This window comes from Myodes glareolus, chromosome 17, assembly GCF_982192425.1.
Source record: "Myodes glareolus chromosome 17, mMyoGla1.1, whole genome shotgun sequence".
Classification (NCBI taxonomy): Eukaryota; Metazoa; Chordata; class Mammalia; order Rodentia; family Cricetidae; genus Myodes; species Myodes glareolus.
In genome coordinates this window covers 46,894,107-46,916,204 of record NC_142042.1, presented here as the reverse complement: position 1 = coordinate 46,916,204, position 22,098 = coordinate 46,894,107, and the positions used below count along the sequence as shown (strand labels likewise).

Here is a 22,098-nt window from a genome sequence, read left to right as displayed (position 1 = left end):
TTTGAGGGAGGGTTCCTTGTTGTTTGCTGTTTCACACCCTTGACTAGCTGGCTCATGAACTTCTACAGCAATATTTCTCAACCTTCCTATACGGCGACACTTCAATACAGTTCCTAATGCTGCAATACCCAACCATAAAGTTATTTTATTGCTACTTTATAATAGTAATTTTGCTAATGTTATTAATAGTAATATGTTTTCTGATGGTCTTAGGTGACCCCTGTAAAAGGGCCTTTTGCATCTAAAGGGGTAGTGACCCATATGCTGAGAACCACCATTTTACAGTTTTCTGTCTTTACCTCCCATTTCCACATAGGAGTGCTGGGATTACAGATGTTCACTACAATATCTGGATTTAAATGGGCTCTGTGTATCATAACTTAGGTCCTCATACTTACATATAAATTGTGTTACCCTCGGAGTCATTTCCTAGGCCCATTATAGATTTTTTCTATAGGTAAAAGAACACAATTTGAGAAATGCATGTTGAGACATTACATTTTGATGGAAATATGGCTTTTACAAGAACATTATTATTAAGTTGCATGTAAAAAAATCATGTTTATATTGCATATACCACAGGGGTAAGAGTTTGGGGATTGCTACTGAATGCCTTATTCATGATTTGAACAATAGAAATCAAAAAAATCATGGTTAGGCATTATGTTGGACAGAGCTTCTTTTCATTTAAAAAATTAAAATGAAATTCAAAGGACATTTAAGAATGCATTTTATTTAAAGTAGAATAAAGATCACTAGTGAGAGAAAAAGATGCCTTTCCTATAAAATAAGCTTTTCTAGAAGAAAAGACAAAGATCTTTATGAACAGGCGCATGTCTTTAAAGACACGGGGTCTTGAATACAAGCACGATGAAAAAATATCAGAGAAGTTCTTACTTAGCATTGTACACCTTTAGTACTGTGGCAGGATACAAGATCAACTCCAAAATATCAGCTGCCCTCCTATACACAAAGAACAAAGATACAGAGAGAGAAATCAGAGAAACATCACCTTTCACGATAGCCACAAAGTATCTTGGGGTACCACTAACCAAGGAACTGAAAGATCTATTTGACAAGAACTTTAAGATTTTGAAGAAAGAAATTGAAGAGGATGCCAGAAAATGGAAGGATCTCCCATGCTCTTGGATTGAGAGGTTCAACATAGTTAAAATGGCAATTCTACCAAAAGCAATCTATAGATTCAATGCAATTCCCATCAAAATCCCAACGAAATTCTTCACAGACCTTGAGACAACAATAATAAAGTTTATATGGCAAAACAAAAAACCCAGGATAGCCAAAACAATCCTATACCATAAAAGTACTTCCGGAGGTATTACCATTCCTGATTTCAAACTCTATTACAGAGCTACAGTAATGAAAACTGCTTGGTATTGGCACAAAAACAGAGATGTTGACCAATGGAATCCAATTGAAGACCCAGATCTTAATCCACAAACCTATGAACCCCTGATTTTCAACAAAGGAGCTAAAACTATACAATGGAAGAAAGAAAGCATCTTTAACAAATGGTGCTGGCATAACTGGATGTCAACCAGTAGAAGAATGAAAATAGATCCATATATATCACCATGCACAAAACTCAAGTCCAAATGGATTAAAGACCTCAATATCTTGGTCAAAATCTGACCAAGTTTATTATAGTAAAAATACAGAAAATAGTGCTATATATCTAGCAGGCTATGGTGATTTTATTTTTGAGTATTGGTATTCCATGTACTCTTTTTGGGGGTATATGTGTCATGAGAAAGAGGTTTTGAGTTGCTTTAAAATGCAATAACTTCACAGCTCAGGAACTTGAAGCAAGGTTCCAGTTTGAGTTGTCCCTAAATGATATTCTAAGTATCACCGAAGTGGATCTCACAATGAAAATCTCCTGCTTTTCTAGTGCAAACCTGGGCAAGAATGCAGAATCTGACGCTCTCCTACCTACTTGTGATTCTAAGGGTAGAGATTTGATTGGTGGCATCTCCAGGACACTGAGGTGGATGCTTAAGGTTTCAGTCTCTTTTCTTTTTTTATTCCAATGACTTGAAGTTCGTTATGGAGATGTGACATCCTAAGAGTCTCTGAAACAGATAGTTGACTCACAATGCATGGAATAAAGTCATGTGATGGTGTACATGCATGTGCTAACACATGCATGCATGTGAGAACAGATAATGTGGACGGAGAACCATGAAAGCGAAGGAGGTTCTGGAAAACAAAGTGAAATTCAAAGGACCTTTTGTTAAAAAATATAGAATAGAGATCATTAGGGAGACAAGCAAGACTCCTTTTCCATAAGCCTTATAGAAGAGAAGAGCTTGGTAGTTGGGTTTAAGAACCATAGTAATGAACTAGAGGGCTTCTCCGCCAGGTAACTTAGTGACAGATGGGATATGGGTCGGAAGATTGTTATCCTGGAATAAATAAAGTTAGGACGAATAGGGTTCTTATACTACTTTAAAAGATATAAAGGGTCAGGATTAGGAGATGTGCAACACTGAAGTTACAAAGTAAATTACATTAGCAAAGCTATCCAGCAGAGGACAAGACCGTCATCTGAAAGAATCTTGAATTGATTTTGTACACTTTGTGAAGGTATTATAGAAAACATATTTTGTGAGTTAGCTTCTTAATCTGTTTTTTTTTACACAAAGCTGTTTTATTTTGGATTTTGTTTGTTTGTTTTTAACATGGACACTCAGTATTAAACTTAGATCTGTACACTCGCATAGTAAGCACTTTACTAAGAGATCCATCACCCACGATTCCCCTTTTCTCATTCTCTATTTTTCCTAACTCCTTTACCTGCCAATTGTATATACTAAGAACCCAACTTCTCTTTCTTTTTTTTAAGTTTTATTTATTTATTTATTAAAAATTTCCACCTTCTCCCCTCCTCCCATTTCCCTCCCACTCCCCCCACTTCCCCTCCTGCTCTCTCCACTCCCCCTCCCCTTCCCTCCCCAGTCCTAAGAGAAGTCAAGGTGCCCTGCCCTGTGGGAAGTCCAAGGCCCTCCCCCCTGCATCCAGGACTAGGAAGGTGAGCATCCAAACAGACTAGAATCCCCAAAAGCCAGTATATGCAGTAGATTCAAAACCCAGTGCCATTATCATTGGCTTCTCAGTCAGCCCTCATTGTCAACCACATTTAGGGAGTCTGGTCTGATCACATGTTCCTTCAGTCCCAGTCCAGCTGGCCTTGGTAAGCTCCCATTTGATCAGCCCCACCATCTCAGAGGGTGGATGCACCCTTCACGGTCCTGACATCCTTGCTCATGCTCTCCCTCTTTCTGCTCTCCTAAAGGAAAAATGATTATCCTCATACCAAGAATGGGAAGCAGGATGTTGGAGAGGACAGGTTATTAGCAAATAGATGATTGTGGATTTGTTCTTGTAACACACTGCCAAATTGTGAAAGTTTTTATTGTCATTAATGGGTGTTTAATTTAAAGCCTGAAATGCTAGAAAATGTGTTGATTTCAAGCATTTTCTATATAATTTCTGAAGTCTTTTACCAAGAGTTGGCCCTATTGATGACTGGAAGTTTGAATTGATCCCTTAGCCACTATTTACCGTTGGGTCCATATGTCACTATGCTGTTTGAACGTATGACGAAACATGTGAAAGAATTCCGATAGTCCATGGAAGGTCAGTCAAAAACAGGAAAGTGGATAGTTGAACAATCAGGGCTATAGGAAAAATCAAAGGAGGATATGGTCTCTTGGCCAGAACTAACTTGGTGGTATTTAATATGCAAACAGTTAAGGGAGTAAGACCACCCCCTGGAGAATGTAGCAGGAAACTCATTTCAGGAAGGGAGCTTCTCAGAATCAAGGTCTTTCTAGAGGAAACATTACAAAAAAACCAATTATTTGAGGCAGAGTGAACAGGTAGAATGGGGTGGTGTTAGGGTGAAGCCAATAGTAACTACCCATTGCCCTTCCAGTGACCTTGGCAAGGTCTGACTCTGAGCGTGGAGCAGAATGCTAGAAAGTTGTGTGAACTTCGCCCTTTTCATACGCTCCTATTAAAGAACCATCAGGACCTGAAGATGAAATCTGAACCATTTTCACTTAGAGGAAGCCTTAAACTAAGTTTGACAGCTGTGCTGATAGGGGTTCTCAGGCAGGCAGACATAGGAGACAGCAACAGACAACCTCAGGAGATCATTTCCAAAGTCTCGAGTCCATGGCTTTCAATGACCACAGAAAGCTTCAAGTTCCCTAGAAATCACCTAGAAAAAAACTCACCGTTTCTGCTTAACAGAGCTTTAATATATTAATTGTAGTAGCCAGAAGTCAGTTTTTTAACACAGAGATAAACTGAACATTCTTACAAAGGGGTTCTTTTCTCACCTCTGGAAAGAATTTTTTCTGCTTCATAAAGATTTATCTTAATTCCCTGTCCCCACACTTCATAGCTTGTTACCTGGTCCATTACTCCGACCTGTAACTCGATAAGGTTTGGGTTCTTGTGATACAGGTTTTCAGCGCCGACTTCTCCCAGCTGTTGCTATGACGTGCCCGATAAAACTATTTGCCTCGCAGGGAGCCTGTGGCCTGCTCTTCAGCTTCTCATTGTCCTGTGGCTCTTCCGACTTCTTGCTGTGCCCTTCTGAGCTTATCCTGCCCTTCCTCTGCTTTTTCAGGAGGGCAAACTTTCGACTTTTCCAGGTGGCTAATCTTTCCATCCTCGGGATTGTGCTGATTAGTCAGGAAATCGTCCTCTTTTTCCTCCAGCATGTGAAGCTCGGTCTTTACATATGTAGGGATGCCACTGGGATGTGACATGAGTCTTCATGGGCATCTTACGTGGTCCCTGAGAACACAGATACTGCCTATGCCTCTTTTCTTCATGTGGCACCCTGAGGCTTGCAGGCATGCTCTTTATCCAAAGGCATCCCTTGCTGGAAAAAATCCAAAGCAGTCGTGGCTTTGGTGGCTGGCATTTGTGAAAAGCTGCCTCTCTCACTAGGCAACATTGCATGCTACCTAGAACTGGAAGGGCTAACCTTCACTGGACAAAGCATCTTTTGGCTTACTCCCTGTGAGAAATAGAAAGGGACGTGTCAAAACCCAAAGGTTTCTGGAACTTGTTTAGGACTAGTCGGTATTGAGAATTTTCCTGGCCTGTGCTATTAATTTGGGAGGGGGGGGGCAAATTACCTCCTCTTTCACCTACTTAGAACAAAATTACCTGTGCAATTTTTTATGAACTATTGGGCACCACAATGGGAAGGTAAGAGGACTGAGTGTAACAGGTGATTACAATGCTAACACACGCTTGCAAATGGTAAGATCAGTAATAAATCTTCCGCTGCATTTTGAAGAGGAAAGAAGCAAAGTCACAGTTGCAAGAGGCACGAAGGAAGAAACCATTCGTCACGCACAGGGCATGGAATGGAGCAAAGCTACTCACAGGTGTTTGCAGTGCCTTTGGGGATGGGGAGGTATGAGCCTGGACTCCACGGTCGGCCCTGATAATTCTTCTTGCATTTCCCGCAGTCTGGACCTGTTGTGTTGTGCTCACACTCACACGTCAGTTTGCTGTTGTCATACACACACACAGTGGCGTGCAGGTTGCACTTGCACCTAGGCAGAGGAGAGACAAAGAGTTCTCTGTCAGTCAAGTCGGCCTTAGCAACCTAGCTACTAGGGGTCATGTGGAGCTCTTAAACCATGCAGCATTTTTGTGCTCTCCGGAAATGAGTGGAGACCTGCAGGCTTACCCCTAAGGATCTCTTCGATGAAGGCCTTTTGGCGAACGGGCTGTTGCGATGTAGTCTCCTTCACTCTGCATTCTAAGGAAGACTAATACTAGTCTATTCTATCGGGGCCTGAAGCTGTCTTTGGACAGCTGTGCCCCTCAAGACTTCCTTCCAAAGCCATCCAAAATATTATCTCCAGGGGATGGCTCATCTGTGATATCAATGGTCTGACAATGTTACCAGTTTCTCTGGCTTTAAGGAGAGATGCTATCTTTTTCATGTCACTATGACAATTCCCGTTCGTCGAAAAATCATGACACCATTGAAACAATTTGCTACTCAGTATTGTTCTAATGACTCAGCAGCTTATGATCAGGCTTTCTCACGCTGGAACTAAACAATTGCAGAACTTTTGCATCAAGTCCCCCCTGCCGCCCCAACCCTAGGGGAGGAGAGGCAGCAAACTTTATACTTTCCATTCTCAACATACGGCAATCACAAGCTCCCCCAGAAACTAGCCAACTGACTCTAGCAAGAGGTACTTAGAATCCTAGGAAACAGAAAACAAACCAACAAACATGTACATATGTGACAGTGTTTCGCCACCACTGACCGTGACATCAGAGCTGTGACATATTAGGGACACTATGGAACACGTGATTTCCCTTACCCGTTCCAAGATTGAAAGCTTTTGACTGACACTGCGGAGGCTAACTTGCTCTTTGTCAAGGCAGCGGGTAATAAAGTGTCTGACGCCCTTTTCAGGCCATATCCCCTGGAAAGGTAAAGCCTACGTCGACAGAATGACCGTGAATAGGAATGCGCCCACGCAGAGGAGAATGACCACAAATAGGGACACATGCCCACACAGAGAGGGCAGGGATAAAATACCAACATACGTCAGACTCCGAAGCTGAAATGTCACCTGTGTGTAGGTGTGCTAAAATGAGAATCTTCTGTGAGCTAGGTAAGAATAACTGAACCCGTTTCATAAAGACAAATACTATTGTGCTTTGTGTATTTCCTTTGGAGGAAGATGTCATAAACTGGGAAGAAAAAATAATAGAACATTTTCTAATAGGTGGGAAATGAAATTATTTAACTATTGCTATTTCTACAACATCTGTATGGCAATGGCTATTCTCTTTTGATGCAAATGAGCTCATGTTCATCATAAGGAAGAAAATGGATGGGCATGACTGTGACCTTGGCTTTCTTCTAAGAAGGTGTAAGTCCTGAAACAATAATCATTCAGTCAAATCTCTTGAGGAAGACCAGGCCTGGGCTTCCTGATGGCTCTCCTACAATGAGTAATACTTCTAGCTACCCTTCTCCCCCTGTGTACCTGTTATTCATGACAAGATCGAATGGGAATATTAAAATAATAGAAATCAAAATTAAATATATAAATAGCACCTTTAGAGATGCACATTTTCAGCATCTGACGAAATGGAAGGGGAAAAGTAATTCATTTAAACAGACAGTGTTTAATTGTGAACTAGGCCCCAGAGCGACCTCTGATATACAGGCAGCTTTGTGCGCTAGGGTACTTTATTAAAAGATCTTCTTCGTTCCTGACATTAGCACCTTTATTTATGGATGTGTTTATACATATGGAGGATGTTTGAAGCCCAAGTGAGAGCAGCGCCAGCTCCTACTGATTTAACATCCTATCTGGTGTTAAAATTTCAAATGAGGAAATGAACAAGGTGACCCCCAAAGAATATGCTTGTTTTGTGTTTGACGTCTCAGAATGCAAACATTCAATGTGAGCTGGATTATATATCTTGCAATTTTCAATATGTGTATACACGTAGCTCTTCTTTGAGGTCCGGGCCATTTCCATTCTAAAGATAGCGTATTAGCTGAGAAAGATATTCTTTGAATAACAAAAGGAGGTAAAAGGAGAATAGATGGATTGCTGTTACTAGTTTTTCTTAGATTTCTGGCAGTAAAAGTTTCATTCTCTCTCACCTGTCTAAAAGTTTGTTATTGAGGGTTCAACTCAGTACATAATCCTTAAACAAAACTTATATACATCTCCAGTATTAGTTTTCTGATTAATTAAGTTTCTTTCATGTGTTGGTTGGGTAATTATTACTTAGGGATTTTGTATTTTTGAAAAATGATCCTTTTTATCTCCTAGAAGAAGTAGTGTCTACCGTGTACCTGGCTTCTCCAGCTACTTCCTTGACTTAGTTATGAATTTCCTTTGCTGTGATAAAACACCATGACCAAAACAACTTGGGAAGAAAGGACTTTTTCCATTTTGTAGCTTTATAGTCCATTATCCAGAGAACTCAAGTAAGGAACCTAAGCAGGGAAGAAACCTGGATGTGATAAGTGAAGCAGAAGCTATGGAAAATCTCTGCTTACTGATTTTGCTCCTCCTAACTTGTTTGCATTTTTATACATTCCAGAACTGCCTGCTCAGTAGTGGTACCACCAACAGAGAGCTAGGTCCGCCCACATCAATCATTACTCAAAAAAAATTGCCCTGTAGACTTGCCTACAAGCCAATTTCATGAGGACATTTTCTCAACTGGGATTCCCTCTTTCCAGATAATTCTAGCTTGTGTCAAGTTCACAAAACCAAACCAAAACAAAACAATAAAACTAACCAGGACACTTCTTCACTTTTTGACTTTGGTTCACTTGTGTCTTTATTAACTCATCCCTTCCAAGTGAGCTAGCTTCTCCTGTTAGAATTATCCACGCCTTCTTTCCTGAGAATCCAATGGCTATTCTTGCTTGCCTTGACTTCTTCAAATGTGTTAACTGAGAACCACCTGTTGCACCTGCTAGCTGTGCCTGCTGGATGCCTAAACTCATTTTTAGGACATTATTTGTTTTGTACAGGCCATTCCTTTGTGTTCTAACTTAACATTTCAGTCTTGGACACTCTTGTCTAGATTTTTACTTCATTTTCTCCTGTGATATTTCATTTTTTGAGTTGTAGATTTTTTGTTTGTTTGTTCTAAGACACAGGGTTTCTTTGTAGCTTTGGAGTCTGTCCTGGAATTAGCTCTTGTAGACCAGGCTGGCCTCAAACTCACAGTGATTTGCATACCTCTGTCTCCTAAGTGCTCGGATTAAAGGTATGCGCCACCACCACCTGGCAAGTTGTAGGTTTTATTATGACCAGTTTACATTATTACCCCCATCAAACCTCAAATATAAAAATTACTTTGAAAACAAGAAAGTTGAGATGGAAGAAGGACAGAGATGAGAGCAAGGAACGAGATATCTTGATTGAGGAAGCCATTATAGGGTTAGCAGAAACCTGGCTCTAGAGAAATTCCCAGAAAACCATGAGGATGATCCCAGCTAAGACCCTAAGCAACAGAGGAGAGGGGGCCTGATCTTGGCTTGCCCTGTAGTCAGACTGATGAATATTTAAATATCACCATAGAACCTTCATCCAGCAACTGATGGAAACAGAGGCAGAGACCCATAGCAGAGCACTGGACTGAGCTCCAAAGTCCAGCTGAAGAGTGGGAGGAGTGAGAATATGAGCAAAGAGGGCAAGATCATGATGGGTTCACCCACTGAAACAGTCTGCCTGAGCTAATGGGAGCTCACCAACTCCAGACAGACAGGGGCAGGGAAGGAACAAACATAGGCCCAAATTAGTCCTTCTGAATGTGTTTGACAGTTGCATGACTGAGGGGCCACTGGCAGTGGCACCAGGATTTATCCCTACTGCATGCCCTGACTTTTTGGGAATCTATTCTTTTTGGATAGATTTGACCTTACTCAGCCTAGGCATAGTAGGGAGCGCCTTGGACCTTCTCCAAAGCAATGTGCCTTACCCTCTCTGAGGATTGGATGGGGGTGGGGTGGGAAGATATGTGGAGGGAAAGGGAGGAGGGGAGGGAGTGGAAACTTGGATTGGTATGTATAATGAAAAAAGATACTTTGTCTTCTTTTAAAAAAATAAATATAAAAATAAATTAAAAGATAGTTATGTTCAAATAAAAAAAAAAGAAAAAGAAAATTAGCAAGTATTTCAGGAGACTTAGATTCCCTAAGTCCTTTAGGGGGGCCAATAGAAACCCTTGCTCCTATTATCAACAGTAAAGAATATGTGATGAATGTGTTGAGAAGCCCTCCTTCTGTAGCCTCATCACAGGTCTCTCTGTCTGGCCTCAAACATATTTATCAAAATGCCTTCACAACATAAGTTTGAAAGTTTGAAACCAAATTTCTGATCCTTCCTACCCTGCTCACACCCTTTATGAGGTTTTTTTTTTTTTTTTTTTTTTTGTCTCGGGAAGTCTTATCTTGGTCAACTAGACCTCCTTCATTTCAGCTAACTGTAGTAACATTTCAATTGTATTTTAATAAATAAAGCCTGCCTAAAGATCGGAGAGTAAAACGGCCCCACTGGTCAGCCTTACAGATCAGGTAATGATAACACACACCTTTAATATCATTAGCCACAATGACATAGACCTTTAACACCAGTAGCTGCACTAGTTGCCATAGAAACTGGGTGGTACATGTCTTTAATCCCAGAACTAGAGAGGATTCTAAGAAGGGATGAAACACCTCTCAGGCTCAGGCTCATTCTGAGATTCCTGGAGGCGGGATTGCTATTTCAGACTGAAGCCCAGGTAAGAGTCAGTAGCTTTTCAGGTCTTCAGGTTGAACCCCAGTTTCTCTCTCTGGTTTTTATTAATCGTGCTTCAGTTAACCAAGAATGGGTCCTCCCGATCACTTTTATGCTCCACCTAATTGGTCATCCCTCCTTATATCACAAAGGCCTCTGGTCTATGCTCCTCCAGTATTCCTCCATCGATAGTTTAAGCAGAGGTTGTGTCCTTGGGAATGATGGTCACTGTGTGTGACTTAGACATTTACATAGAAGTGAATGCTATGGTTATACTTCTCTCTGCCCAACCCCAATACTAACTTTCAATAAGTCTCTTACTCAAACACCTTTGGCTTATTCCTGGCTTAGAACTTTTGAAAGATTTTGTATTATTATCAGGATAGAGTCTAAGATCTACAGTATGCCTTCAAATCTCTCTGCAGTTTACCTCTCTTTTCTTTTCTAGCTTTATTCTTAAAAATTCCAACTCTATTCTTTTTTTTTTTGAACGTACATTCAGGTACTTTTTAAAACTTATTTATTTATTAAAAATTTCCACCTCCTCCCCGCCTCCCCTTTCCCTCCCTCTCCCCCCTCCCCCTCCCTTTCTAATCCCTGTCCAGTGGGAAGTCCAAGGTCCTCCCCCCTCCATCCAGGTACTCTTACAAGTTATTTTTCTTCCTTCAACATTTTATTCTCCATCCTGTATCTCTTTCGTATGGATAATCCTTCCCTTTAGTTGTGAGCTTTGAAAGCTCAGAACCTGGTTCTTGGTTGATATTCAAATAGCGTTTGTCAACCAACTGACTACATGGCTTTTCCACCCTGCAAAATGCTGATCTTCTGTGCATCTATATGAAGCCCATGATCTCACTGTGATAGACTCAGGTTGTATTTCAGTTGCTTTTCTGTTGTTGCCCTCATTGAGAAGCAGCAGTCATGTCTGCTTATTTATTGCATCAAACTCAGCATAAAGCAGATTGCTGGTGACAATATAGGTGGCCCAGGGAATTAGACAATGAAACAAGTGGCTGGAAATTAAGTTAACTCCCTGCAGGTAGGAACTTCATATGTATGGCATACCACGTACAGTACAGCAATGGATGAATAGTAGGGATAGTTGGCATTGGGTCAGATCAAGCACTCTCTGATGTACACTAAAATTGTCACGTGCCTTGTTATTATTTTCACAAAACTCACTCCATATTTGGCAAAGAGAATTCTATCAAATTGGTGAGATCTCATTAAACTCAATTTAACTTAATTTAAACTGTTCAGGATTTGCCAGATGGCTGAAACTGAACCTAAGACTCTCCTATAATGATCCCTAAAGACCTAGAAGAATGACACAGCTCAGGGGAGAGGAGAACCAGAACATGGGATACAGCATACTCATTGTGGAGTGGGTGTTTTTTTGGTTTTTTTTTTTTTTAATCTTCAAGTCCTCATGCTAAGATGGCTACCCTCAGGTAGCTGGAGCTTGGGGGAGCCTTGTTTGGGTACTGGATAACATTTATAAGTCCCCAGAAGCAAATCTGCTGACCCTGGGTGGATTTCCAGCTATCCCTGCTAGTCCTTGTGGCCGTGATGTGCAAGGGCCAAGTGTTGAAAGTGCATGCTGGGGCACCACGGCTCTGCCCTGCATTTGGACATGGCTCCCTTTTGCTTCCCACAGCCTCCTTTATTTCATCACTCCCTTTCCAACCAGAAGCTAAAGTCCTTTATTTAGAGCCCTTGCCAGTCAGACTGCCTTTTCCTCTAAAGGTAAATAAATAAAATAAAAATGCATTTCAGTGCTGAGAAATTGCTCTCAATTCTCAGTGTCATGACCTCTGGCCTTATGGTGGGTCGAGGGCAGGTTTCCGATCCATCCCACTTGTCTCTGACAAATTCATTGTTCCTTCTCATGGTCATCCAGCTCCCCTGTCTACTCTCATAGGCAGGCGAGGAACTGCACAGGAGGAGAGCTAAGTCTTTGATATCGCCACATATCTGATGCTCTGATATGTGCTATTCACTGGTGTTGTTTACAGACATAGAGTGCATATAAACACGCTGCAGATAGAGCTAATTGACTTGCATGCACCTTGAAGATCTATTTGTGTGCAAGCGACAAATACCAGACCTTGTCAAAAAAGAGCTACTCTTTTAGACTTTTCAACAAAAATAACCTCTGTTCTGTGCTCCAAACTTAATGAACACCAGCATGTTCTCACTTTCAACCAGGTCTGTACTTCCTGTATTTTAGTGACCAGCTGTCACGAGTCAATTTAATCTTGCTTGTAAAATCGCTCCAACGTTTAGTTCTGTGCCACCTGCCAGCAGGTATGAAAAACCCATGCAGTCTGCCTGGTTTTTCTTTATAACTTAATATATCTATTCTGGGCCAGAATTTCCTGCCAGCCAGAGGTCTGTATAGTCTATTAGAAATGTTTCCAATAGGGACACCGGTACTAGGGGGGAGCTTTCCATCTATAAAGTAAAACAAAAAGCAGGGAAAGGGTTGGTCTTGCAGGTCTTGGGTTTATCTATTTTTATTTTTTTTTTTTTTTTTTGCTGGAAGGATTCATTTTTAAGTAAAAGACGAGTAAGCTTCACAAATATTCCAGACACAGAGTAGGACCTTAGCAATGAAGCCACATGGTTATAAGCTTTTGTATAATTTCCACATGTAAGGCATTATTTATGTGTAAATCAGCTCTTTCTTAATGATCTGAGTCTCAACTCCCTTCGCCAATAGCTACACAAAGGTATGTTTCAGCGATAACCAGACCTGACCTGGATCTATTCTCCATTACAATTACCATTTTGGATTACCCTTGATTATATAAATGCTATTTAGAAAATATGTAAGCATTTAAATTGGAATATTGTAAATATCTTTTAAAACAGGCGAACAATTATATAATTATATACAATGACTTTATCTTGGTTTTCTGCCACTGCATCCCCTTATCTCTTTCCCCATTGACACATGAATTCCAGGCTCTCATTTCAATGTTATTTGAAGTCGAGTTTGTGATGAAGGAACTTCTGAATTCCATGTTCTGGTGTGAACAATTGAAAATGTGAATCCAAATGCTGACTTTACCACTTATTTGCTATCAAGTCACAGATGAATTGATGGAAACTCTTAGCTATTAACTCAACGGGATTTAAAATAACCACAAAAATGTGTCTTTGAGATTGTTCTAGAATTTCTAGACCAGAAGATCCACCCTAACTGTGACCGGCAGCTTTCCAAGGACTGAGGATTTGAACTGACTGTAACGGAGGAGTGGAGCTGAGTAGCAGCATTCCCGACTCTGCTTCTTGACTGTGACAGTAATGTGACTCTCCACTCCTGACGCCACGCCTTTCCCACCAGGACAGACAGCAGCACTTTCAATGTGTGACCCGAAATAAATGCTTTCCTTAAGTTGCTTTCATTTGGTATGATGTCACAGCAAACCAGAAAATTACTACTACAGATGACTAACTTAACAAATACACAGATACACAGAACTCATGTGAACCGAATACTCCCAAGCACCTGGCATTGTACAAAGGTACAAACCTCATAATAATCCCAAGGGGTTGGCATTAATTACTACAGATGATGCATTGGATGCTAAGGGGCCTGGCTCTTGGGCACTCTCTTCTTCTCATCTCTGTTCTTTAAAGAATGAGTTTTGCAGAATGATTCTCACAGACTTGTTTTAGGGGCACAAATGATGACAGCTATAGTTTCCTATGGGGATGTAAAACAAAGATCAAGATTGTGATCATTTCTTCACCGATACCCTGATCTTCTGATCCTTTAAAAATACCCAAGGTTATTTGCTTGCCTCCAGAGTAACAGACCAAGGACTAGACAGTCTTTGCTACACCTACCAAGTAAAATGGCTTAAATACCTGGCATCTCAAAAACCTTTTACGAGTTTCATTTAAGCCTTGCCTGAGACCCCAAACTTGCTTACAGTGAATTATCTGATTACATGATTTTCCAAGCTGTTGGTTATTTTAAGTGATATTAAAAATAGTCCTTTTCTTTTCCTATTTCTAAGCTAGCTACCAAGGGTAAAGTGCCATGGCTGTAAAATAAAAATAGCAGCTTATACTTTTCAGATAATGCGCTGTCTGAGATCGGTGCACAGAAATGATGGTGCCATGTGACCTTTCGCTAAACTCATGAGCATCGAGCTAAATGTTATCTCAAAGAAAATAGACAATACAAAATGAGTCCTGAAGCCAGGTTGCCACTCTTCTCTGTTCTGGAGACTGGCAAGTAAAGAGCATAATAAATCAAAATAAAAAAAAAAACAAGGCTAAATTATAATTAATAGGTGAACCCCCCACCCCAGTCATTTGCTTGCTTTATTCACAGAGGTGGTACCTAACATTGGGGTCTCCAGGCTCAGGGGTACAGATTCCAGTATTCAAGCAGCTCTATGTTTTGCAATAGATACGGCAATCGAGTGTTAGGTGCTTGGACTCTGGAGAAAGAGGTAGGAAGGAGGTCACAATTTTGTTCTACCATGAAACAGTTGACTGCCCCCATGGGACTACTAATAGCCTGTAACATAAGTCTGCTATGGAGACTACACTCAATAGGCTGACCAGTCAGAAGGAAGTTTGATGCATTCGGGATGTTTTCACACATACTCATCCGTTCTGTGGCCCATATTAATCAACTCCTGCATTTCTATTTTCTTTTGATAGAATCACACAAGGGAACAGTTTTTTTTTCCACATAGATTGGGGCAGCTCTTGGACAAGGGCATACTTGTTCTCTTAGAACAGGCCCTATCCACGTGGTTATATGAGAGCTAGATTATATGTAGCGGGCCAGATAAATAGCTCTATGGAAAGAAGTCTGAAAAGCAAGACCTGTGTGAAAGAATAACACCCACTTCATCAGCCTTATTCCGGACTTTCGTTTTCACTAAAAACTTTGAGAGGAAATTGAATTAGATTCTCATAGGTGGTATGGAAAATTGGGAGAAATAGGTTTCTTCTAATTCTCCCTAGCTGAGAAATAAGATAATATCCACCAGAAAAGTGTAGACCTGACAGAACCTGCTTTTAGTCCCAGTGTTAGGTGGCCTAGTTTTATTAACCTCTAGAAAAAAAATGACATTTTAAAGGAAAAAACAAATAACCAAACAAAACGTAAGATCAAACAAAAGACAAAGATAAAGAGAGGGGGAAAATCCTGCACCAGTAAGAACCTGCTCCTCCTTTGTGACTGATGACTCTAGTTGGCAGCTACAATAAGACCCTCATCCTGCTTCATGGCCTAAAAGGTGCCAAATGTAGAACTGAAGATTGGAAATCAAAGAAACAAAAGCTCTTGTGAAAGAATTAGCAACAATGAGCTACGAAATAGTCCCAGAGAAAGGGCATCATTGAGAAACAGCAGCTAGACTCTGTCCACTGTGTTTATCAACACCACTGTAATCAGTGCATCACTTCCTGTAGCCTGTGTCCATTGCGTTTACCAACACCACTGTAATCAGTGCATCACTTCCTCTGGCCTATGTCCACTGTGTTTACCAACACCACTGTAATCAGTCAGTGCATAACTTCTCCTATTTAAACATTCAGAAGAGAGGTGAAAACTAGATGCATGAGAATGTCATAGTGTAAAGGAAATTTTTAACTAATTTAACATGGATCAAAATCAGAACCAAGAAACACTGGCTAATTCTCTTTGGGAAAGTCTACTTGAGCTGCCTACAGCTCATGTAAGACTTCTCTCTAGAACATGGGTATTGGGTGGGGTGTGTTCTTTAGGGAGAGACCATCAACAACCTTCAAAAGGAACAGAGGGCTATTGGCTCCTCCTTTCTTTCCTTCCTTCCTTTTTTTCCTCCTTTCTTCCTTCTTTCTTCCTTCCTTTTAGACAAAAGGTAAGAAGTCTGCTTCTATTTATGCTCATCCATGATGAGCTACCTCGTCATTAGTCCAATACAATAGAGTGAATTGATCTAGGTAGCAAAGTCTGAAACTATGAAGAAAGCAAAGCTAGGCAGTGGTGGCACATCTATTTTGTTCAAGAACTCAGGAGGCTGAAGCAGGCAGATATCTGAATTCGAGGTCAGTTTGATCTACAGAGCGAGTTCCAGGATAGTCAGGACCACAAAGCAACACACTGTCTTGAACCCCCTTTCAAAAAAAAAAAAAGAAAGAAAGAAAGAAATATTTTCTCTTTTAAAGTTAACTTTACCAAGGATTTTGTTATTATGATTGGAAGTTTGTTAAAGAGTAGGCTAGACAAACTTACTGAGAATCATTTCTTTGAAGTGTGAAGGGTTTAGTCCAAGTTTGACAAATTTTTTGCAGTGACTGCTTCACTCACCTCACCTTCTAGCAATATCGTGGCTAATGCATACACAAACTATATGTAGATCTTCAATTCTTTCTTGGTAACAAAAGTTTTGGCTCCATCTTCCCTATTATCATGGTAAATTTAGGTAGAAAATTCTAGCTGTGGAATCCAGAGGTCAGCAAAAAAGCTAGGTTTATCTAATCATCCTGTTTCAACTCTCTCTGCAAAATGATTGGTTTAAGCATGAGAACTTGGCCCAAGTGCTGTTGCTATTGACTTTGAGGTCCTTGCTGATGTCATTGGATAGTCTTTTTTATTAAACTATTATTATTTTATTTGTAGAAGGTAAGTAGGAAGTTCTCAAAGGCACTGAGAAATCCTAGCAGAAAGTAAAGTTAGAGGAAAGAGCCCAAGAGGCAGGATCACATGCTGCAAACTTTGTGTCTTTGGATTCCAACCTGTGCAAACTGTAGCTCTGTTCTGTGATTTTTGCTTGCGTGAGTCAAAATATATCTGTTTTGTTTAAACTACTTTGAATTATTTTTCTGGCAACCAAACAACTCTGACAAGCACAAGTAAGACTAAATTGTGTCATTTCTCTTTGCTCCTACCAGCTCCAGGCAGATTCAGCTAGGGTGGTTATATTTACATTACGTCAAATCACAGACAGCACAGAGAACAGTGATAGGAACCTGAGGAAAGGTGTGCTAGACATCCAGATAATTCTCTAAAGGATTTAGCATCAGTAAAAGGAGAACGCTAGCAGCGAAGGCAACCATAAAATGAGCGAGACAACTTCAGAGCTCTCCTCAGTCTGTTGTTCTGCCATTAGGTAACACTTAGACACTTAGATTTCTTTTCTTTTGTCTTCTCTTTTACCTTCTCTATTCTTTCACTTTGTGGAATGAAATGACTTCTTAAAGGTATGGTTTGAAATGCTGTATTTTGGAGTTGGGGAGCCCTATATTGGAGTTCCCCCTTGATCACTCTTAAAGCATTAATCCTTAGGTCAGTGTCTATGCATCTCTGATGCTAGCTCCTCACTGTCAAGACAGAGACCAAGACGAGCTGCTCACATGGCTAATGAGTTTTGAATGAGATAAGATGTCAAACACCAACCTAAACATCTTGTAAGCAGCCGTTCAATCACTTTTAGTATTTCTCTGATAGCGCCAGCGGTTAGAAACGTTTGCTAGACATCATATGTGAGACCATGGCTGTACGATGCTCACAAAAGAAGAGATATAACCGTCTCAAATCTAACCCCTCCTTAGCATCTCGCTTTTACTTTACATTTAGTAGAAGAATGAGAAAAAAACACTCAGTGTCCATCCAACACCATATTTTAGAGAAAAGGGACAAGAGCTGTTGTGCAGAGCTAAAACTGTGTCTCCTAAACAGGGCTTTCAATGACGGCTGGTGTGAAACCCTCTTAAATGTTTATTGGAAGAATTATCTAAATCTATCCCTTTACTGTGGAAATAAGAAAATACAGAATTAGAGAAATAATTACAAGAAACTATCCAGCTGTGTTACTTTAGTGTATTTGGAATGTTCATTTGTAAGAACAGTTTCCTAATGATCCTCCATTTCACAAGCACAGGAGCAGGAGCTTCATCAAAGACAGACAGGCAGGATCACCGCCTCCAATCATAGGTAAACAGAGAAACACTGGTGCAATAGAGCTAAACCCAACCCTCCGTCCTAAAGAGGCTGTGTGTGGTGTTGTACAAAGCTAGACTCTGTTTCGTATGGAGGCTTGCTGCTCAGCTTCACCGCTCCTGCCCTCCGCCTTGCTCTTCCATTAACTACCTTAAAGTAAGACAACTTGGTTTTTTTTCCTCCAAGAACATAAAACCTGAATTTATTTTTATTCTGCTTTTAGTTGCCAAACATATCTCTTCTGGATGTAAAGGGTTATCAAAAGCATTTAGTCTAAGAGAAAAAGTGACTTCTTTCTTGAAAAAAATAAAAAGTGTTCTGCAAAATCGTGATTTTCCTTCCAATGCTGCTCTACCGCTTACTTGGACCTCTGTTCTCTTATCTGCAAAACTGGGCAATAACAGCAGCTATTTCATAAGTCTGTAATGCAGAGCCACTCTTCTCCTTGATCCCTTTGCAAACAGGGCCTGCCACCCTCAGCATCTCTATCGTTAACTTGAGCTTCACTGTTCTTGTCGGTATTGTGATTCTGAGATGAACAGCTATGAAGACCTAGAAACCATCAAGTCTTCTCAAATCTTGCAGTGCAGAGTTTTGCCTAACACCCTAGCTTCCAGAGGGACAGTTTCCTGACACAAGAGCTGAAGATCGATCCTTCAACACCACCAATACTTTTGTTGCCTTCCAACTGAAGGCCAGACACAACAGCAAAATTTCAGGTACTTGAACCAAATCTGAAGGACACTGTCAGTCTCAGGTCCCTGGGAGTGAAAAATAAGTCATATGAAACTAAAGCAGAAGGTTCTGGGTGTCCAAAAGACCCACAATCTTAGGGGTTCGCTGACATGACCGTAGAAAGGAAGTGACCTGTGTTTTTCGTAATAAAAGGTGTGTGATGGTGGCAGTAATGGTCACAACGCTGTCCTGGTCCTTGAGGTGGCCTTCACTTGTGGGGCCTCCAGAAGAGCAGCCTACAACAAAAGCAAATGGAAATTGCTTCTCCTGCAGGACTGGAAATATCAAATGCAGAGCATGGTGTAGCCTTTTAATCCACAGGGTAGCAAAGTAAAGGTCAATTACCTCACTTAGAGAAATGAAAGGCATGTAGTAAAAGTCAAACAGATATGGCTGTTAGATAATGTATTTCAAGCATGAAAATGAGGATTTTTCTATTGCCAGGTTATATTTAATGCCCTGGTAAACACAAGAGCTTTATGACAAAGAGGGAGCTATGTGGCTGACAGGGCACCTGCTTGATAGAGTGCCCTCTGCTCGATGTATGGGTCAGTGTGGCCGTCATTGATCGGTGTCAGGAGCATGCCGGGAAGCAGGCAGACTGGCCCCATGACTATCAGGCAGAGCCTGAGGAACAGGCACTGCTGCAGGTGGCACTGGGGCTTTAAAGCTATGGAAACACTCTCCACAGTTCCACTGCTGTGTCTCCGTCTCTGCGCTTTCTGACCTAGGATCCTCATCACTCCTCCTCCGACACTCTTTAGGAGTCTCTGACACTGGCCGAGCCCCAGCTCTGCTCCCCTGTATACATTCATATAGCATGAAATTTAAAGATCTTATGTACCCCCAACCCCCACATTACAACTCTAGTTCAAGGTTGGTCCTGCACCCTTTCTACTCCAGAATTGAATTTTCTCTCCAAACAGTATTAATGTGTATCCTTCCTGGTTTCTGCAAATGTTGATAATCATATTTGGATTATTAGGTTTTTCATTCTGATCACCCCTGTAGGAAGGACTCTTTCTCTTAAAGCGATCACCTGGCTAAATCACTGGCTATATCTCCTTCCTGTTTTTCTTTTTTTTTTTCTCTTTTACCTCATCACAAACCTTTCCCAGGGTCACTGGCAGTGTGCTGGGTTTGGATTGAAATGTGTTTCTGTTCTTAATCATGTTGTTTTACCTGGAAAAGCATCCTAAGTTCCTTGGTCACTACATCAGAAGCCACGGTACTTTAGGCAGGGTGTTCCATTTCCTTCAGCTGCACCTGTCCTTGTCTCCCACATTATGAGTCTGCAAAATCATTCTTTCTGTTTATTTTTTCAAAATAAGCATTGGTATTCAATGGCGATATCCATGAAGAAGCTATTTTACTATTAATTAACGCTATAAAATTCACTCTCTCAAAAATGCCCACAGTGAGTTTGCTTTGTGGGAGAGAACTGACTTTCATTCTAGAAATACTTTGGTGAGCTTCTCATCCATCCATACAAACAATGTTTCCTTCTTCTCAGGAACATCCTGCCTGTGAAATAACACAAAGGCAGATGAAATCTTCCTGTTTGAGTTTATAAGCCTTCTAGAGGGTCATATAAACTGTGTGTGTATTATACGTGTGTGATTAGCAGATGTGAATTTCCGAAGAGTCGGAATATTCCCACCCACTCATGGGAAATAAACACATCGCTTCTCGAAGGCACGTGCTTATAGGGAATTAGGAGAGTCTGTGATGAAGAGCGTGGTCTCTTTGCCTCTTCCTCTTATTGGAGAAAAAACTTAGAAGAGGTGTCAGGTTAAGTTTAGTGCCGGGTACCTGCCCTAGATTTTGAAACTATAAAGATGGGGTGGTAGAAGAAGGGAAAGAGTTGAGGAAATATTCTACTGGGAAGGGCAATTGTTTTTCACACGAGAATGCATGGTCATACTCCAGATAGGAGAGAGAATATTCTTACTCTGGATATGAGGGAGGGAGAATATCCTTTGCAGAAACACAATTTCCTTAGACAGTCATCTTGATGCTGGGCGTTAGATGGACTTTTGAGATATCAGAAAGGTTTCATTATATCTCTATAGTCAAAGAAGCCATTGTGTGTGCAGTGGTAGTGACTGTATAGAGCGCCCAGGTGTTGATGGAGAAGCACCTCCACAATGATACTGGATAAAAAGTTCTGGGAAATTCTCATTACATAGTAATGGTCATTCCTTATTCTCCATATTGTTCTTCAATGTCCCTCCCATTTGCCATCAAGTGTTGCTAAATTTACTTACTTAATTTTGGAAAGTATGTGCTCACATTTGGGAGAACAAACTAGAAGCTTGACTTGGCCCCCCGTAAGAGAGCAGAATGGGCTGAGGAAACAGGTGCCACATATCTCCACTGGCAGCACTGTGGATTCAGTTCTCCAGACCTTTATGACATTCCGATTGAGGATCTGCTAAACTTGAGTAAGTGGGCAGAGGCTGTCGTCATTTAAGATAGTTTGAGATGGGCAGACCTGTGATCATAAAGAAACAGTGGAGAGCATTCTTCATATGTGCTCAGAGTGGAATCTAGGGAATAGAAAGAGAGGATGGGAGGTGCCCAGGAGAACTAAAACCCAGAAATCATTTAGCATATTTCACTATAGATATTATGCCTATAACCACAAAAAAATCCCATGTATGGACAGATGTAGTGGTACATAACTTCACTTCTGGTATGTGAGAGGCAGGAAGATATCTGTAAGTTCAGACAATCTGGTCTACACATTGGGTCCTAGGCCATCCAGGGATACACAGAGAGACACTGTCTAAAACATGAAAGTCTCAGCCGGGCAGTGGTGGCGCATGCCTTTAATCCCAGCACTCAGGAGGCAGAGGTAGGTGGATCTCTGTGAGTTCAAAACCAGCCTGGTCTACAAGAGCTAGTTCCAGGACAGGCTCTAAAACTACAGAGAAACCCTGTCTCAAAAAACCAAAAAAAAAAAAAAAAAAACCAAAAAAAAACCAAAAAAAAACAAACAAACCATAAAAGTCCCATGTTACATAAATTAAAAATCATAACAAAGACTCAAACAAAAAATTAAGACAAATGAAAAAT

At 40.8% G+C, this 22,098-nt stretch overlaps 1 protein-coding gene across 5 annotated transcripts in view; it reads right to left on the bottom strand.

The window, feature by feature from the left end:
- Positions 1-22,098, bottom strand: part of Ntng1 (netrin G1) — a 345,499-nt gene that overhangs the window by 87,560 nt on the left and 235,841 nt on the right. For all 5 annotated transcript variants that reach the window (XM_085677807.2, XM_048443545.3, XM_085677805.2 and 2 more), the window contains exon 4: positions 5,431-5,603. In XM_085677807.2, the coding sequence (XP_085533933.1) occupies positions 5,431-5,603 (173 nt within the window). The remainder of the gene's footprint in view (positions 1-5,430; positions 5,604-22,098) is intronic.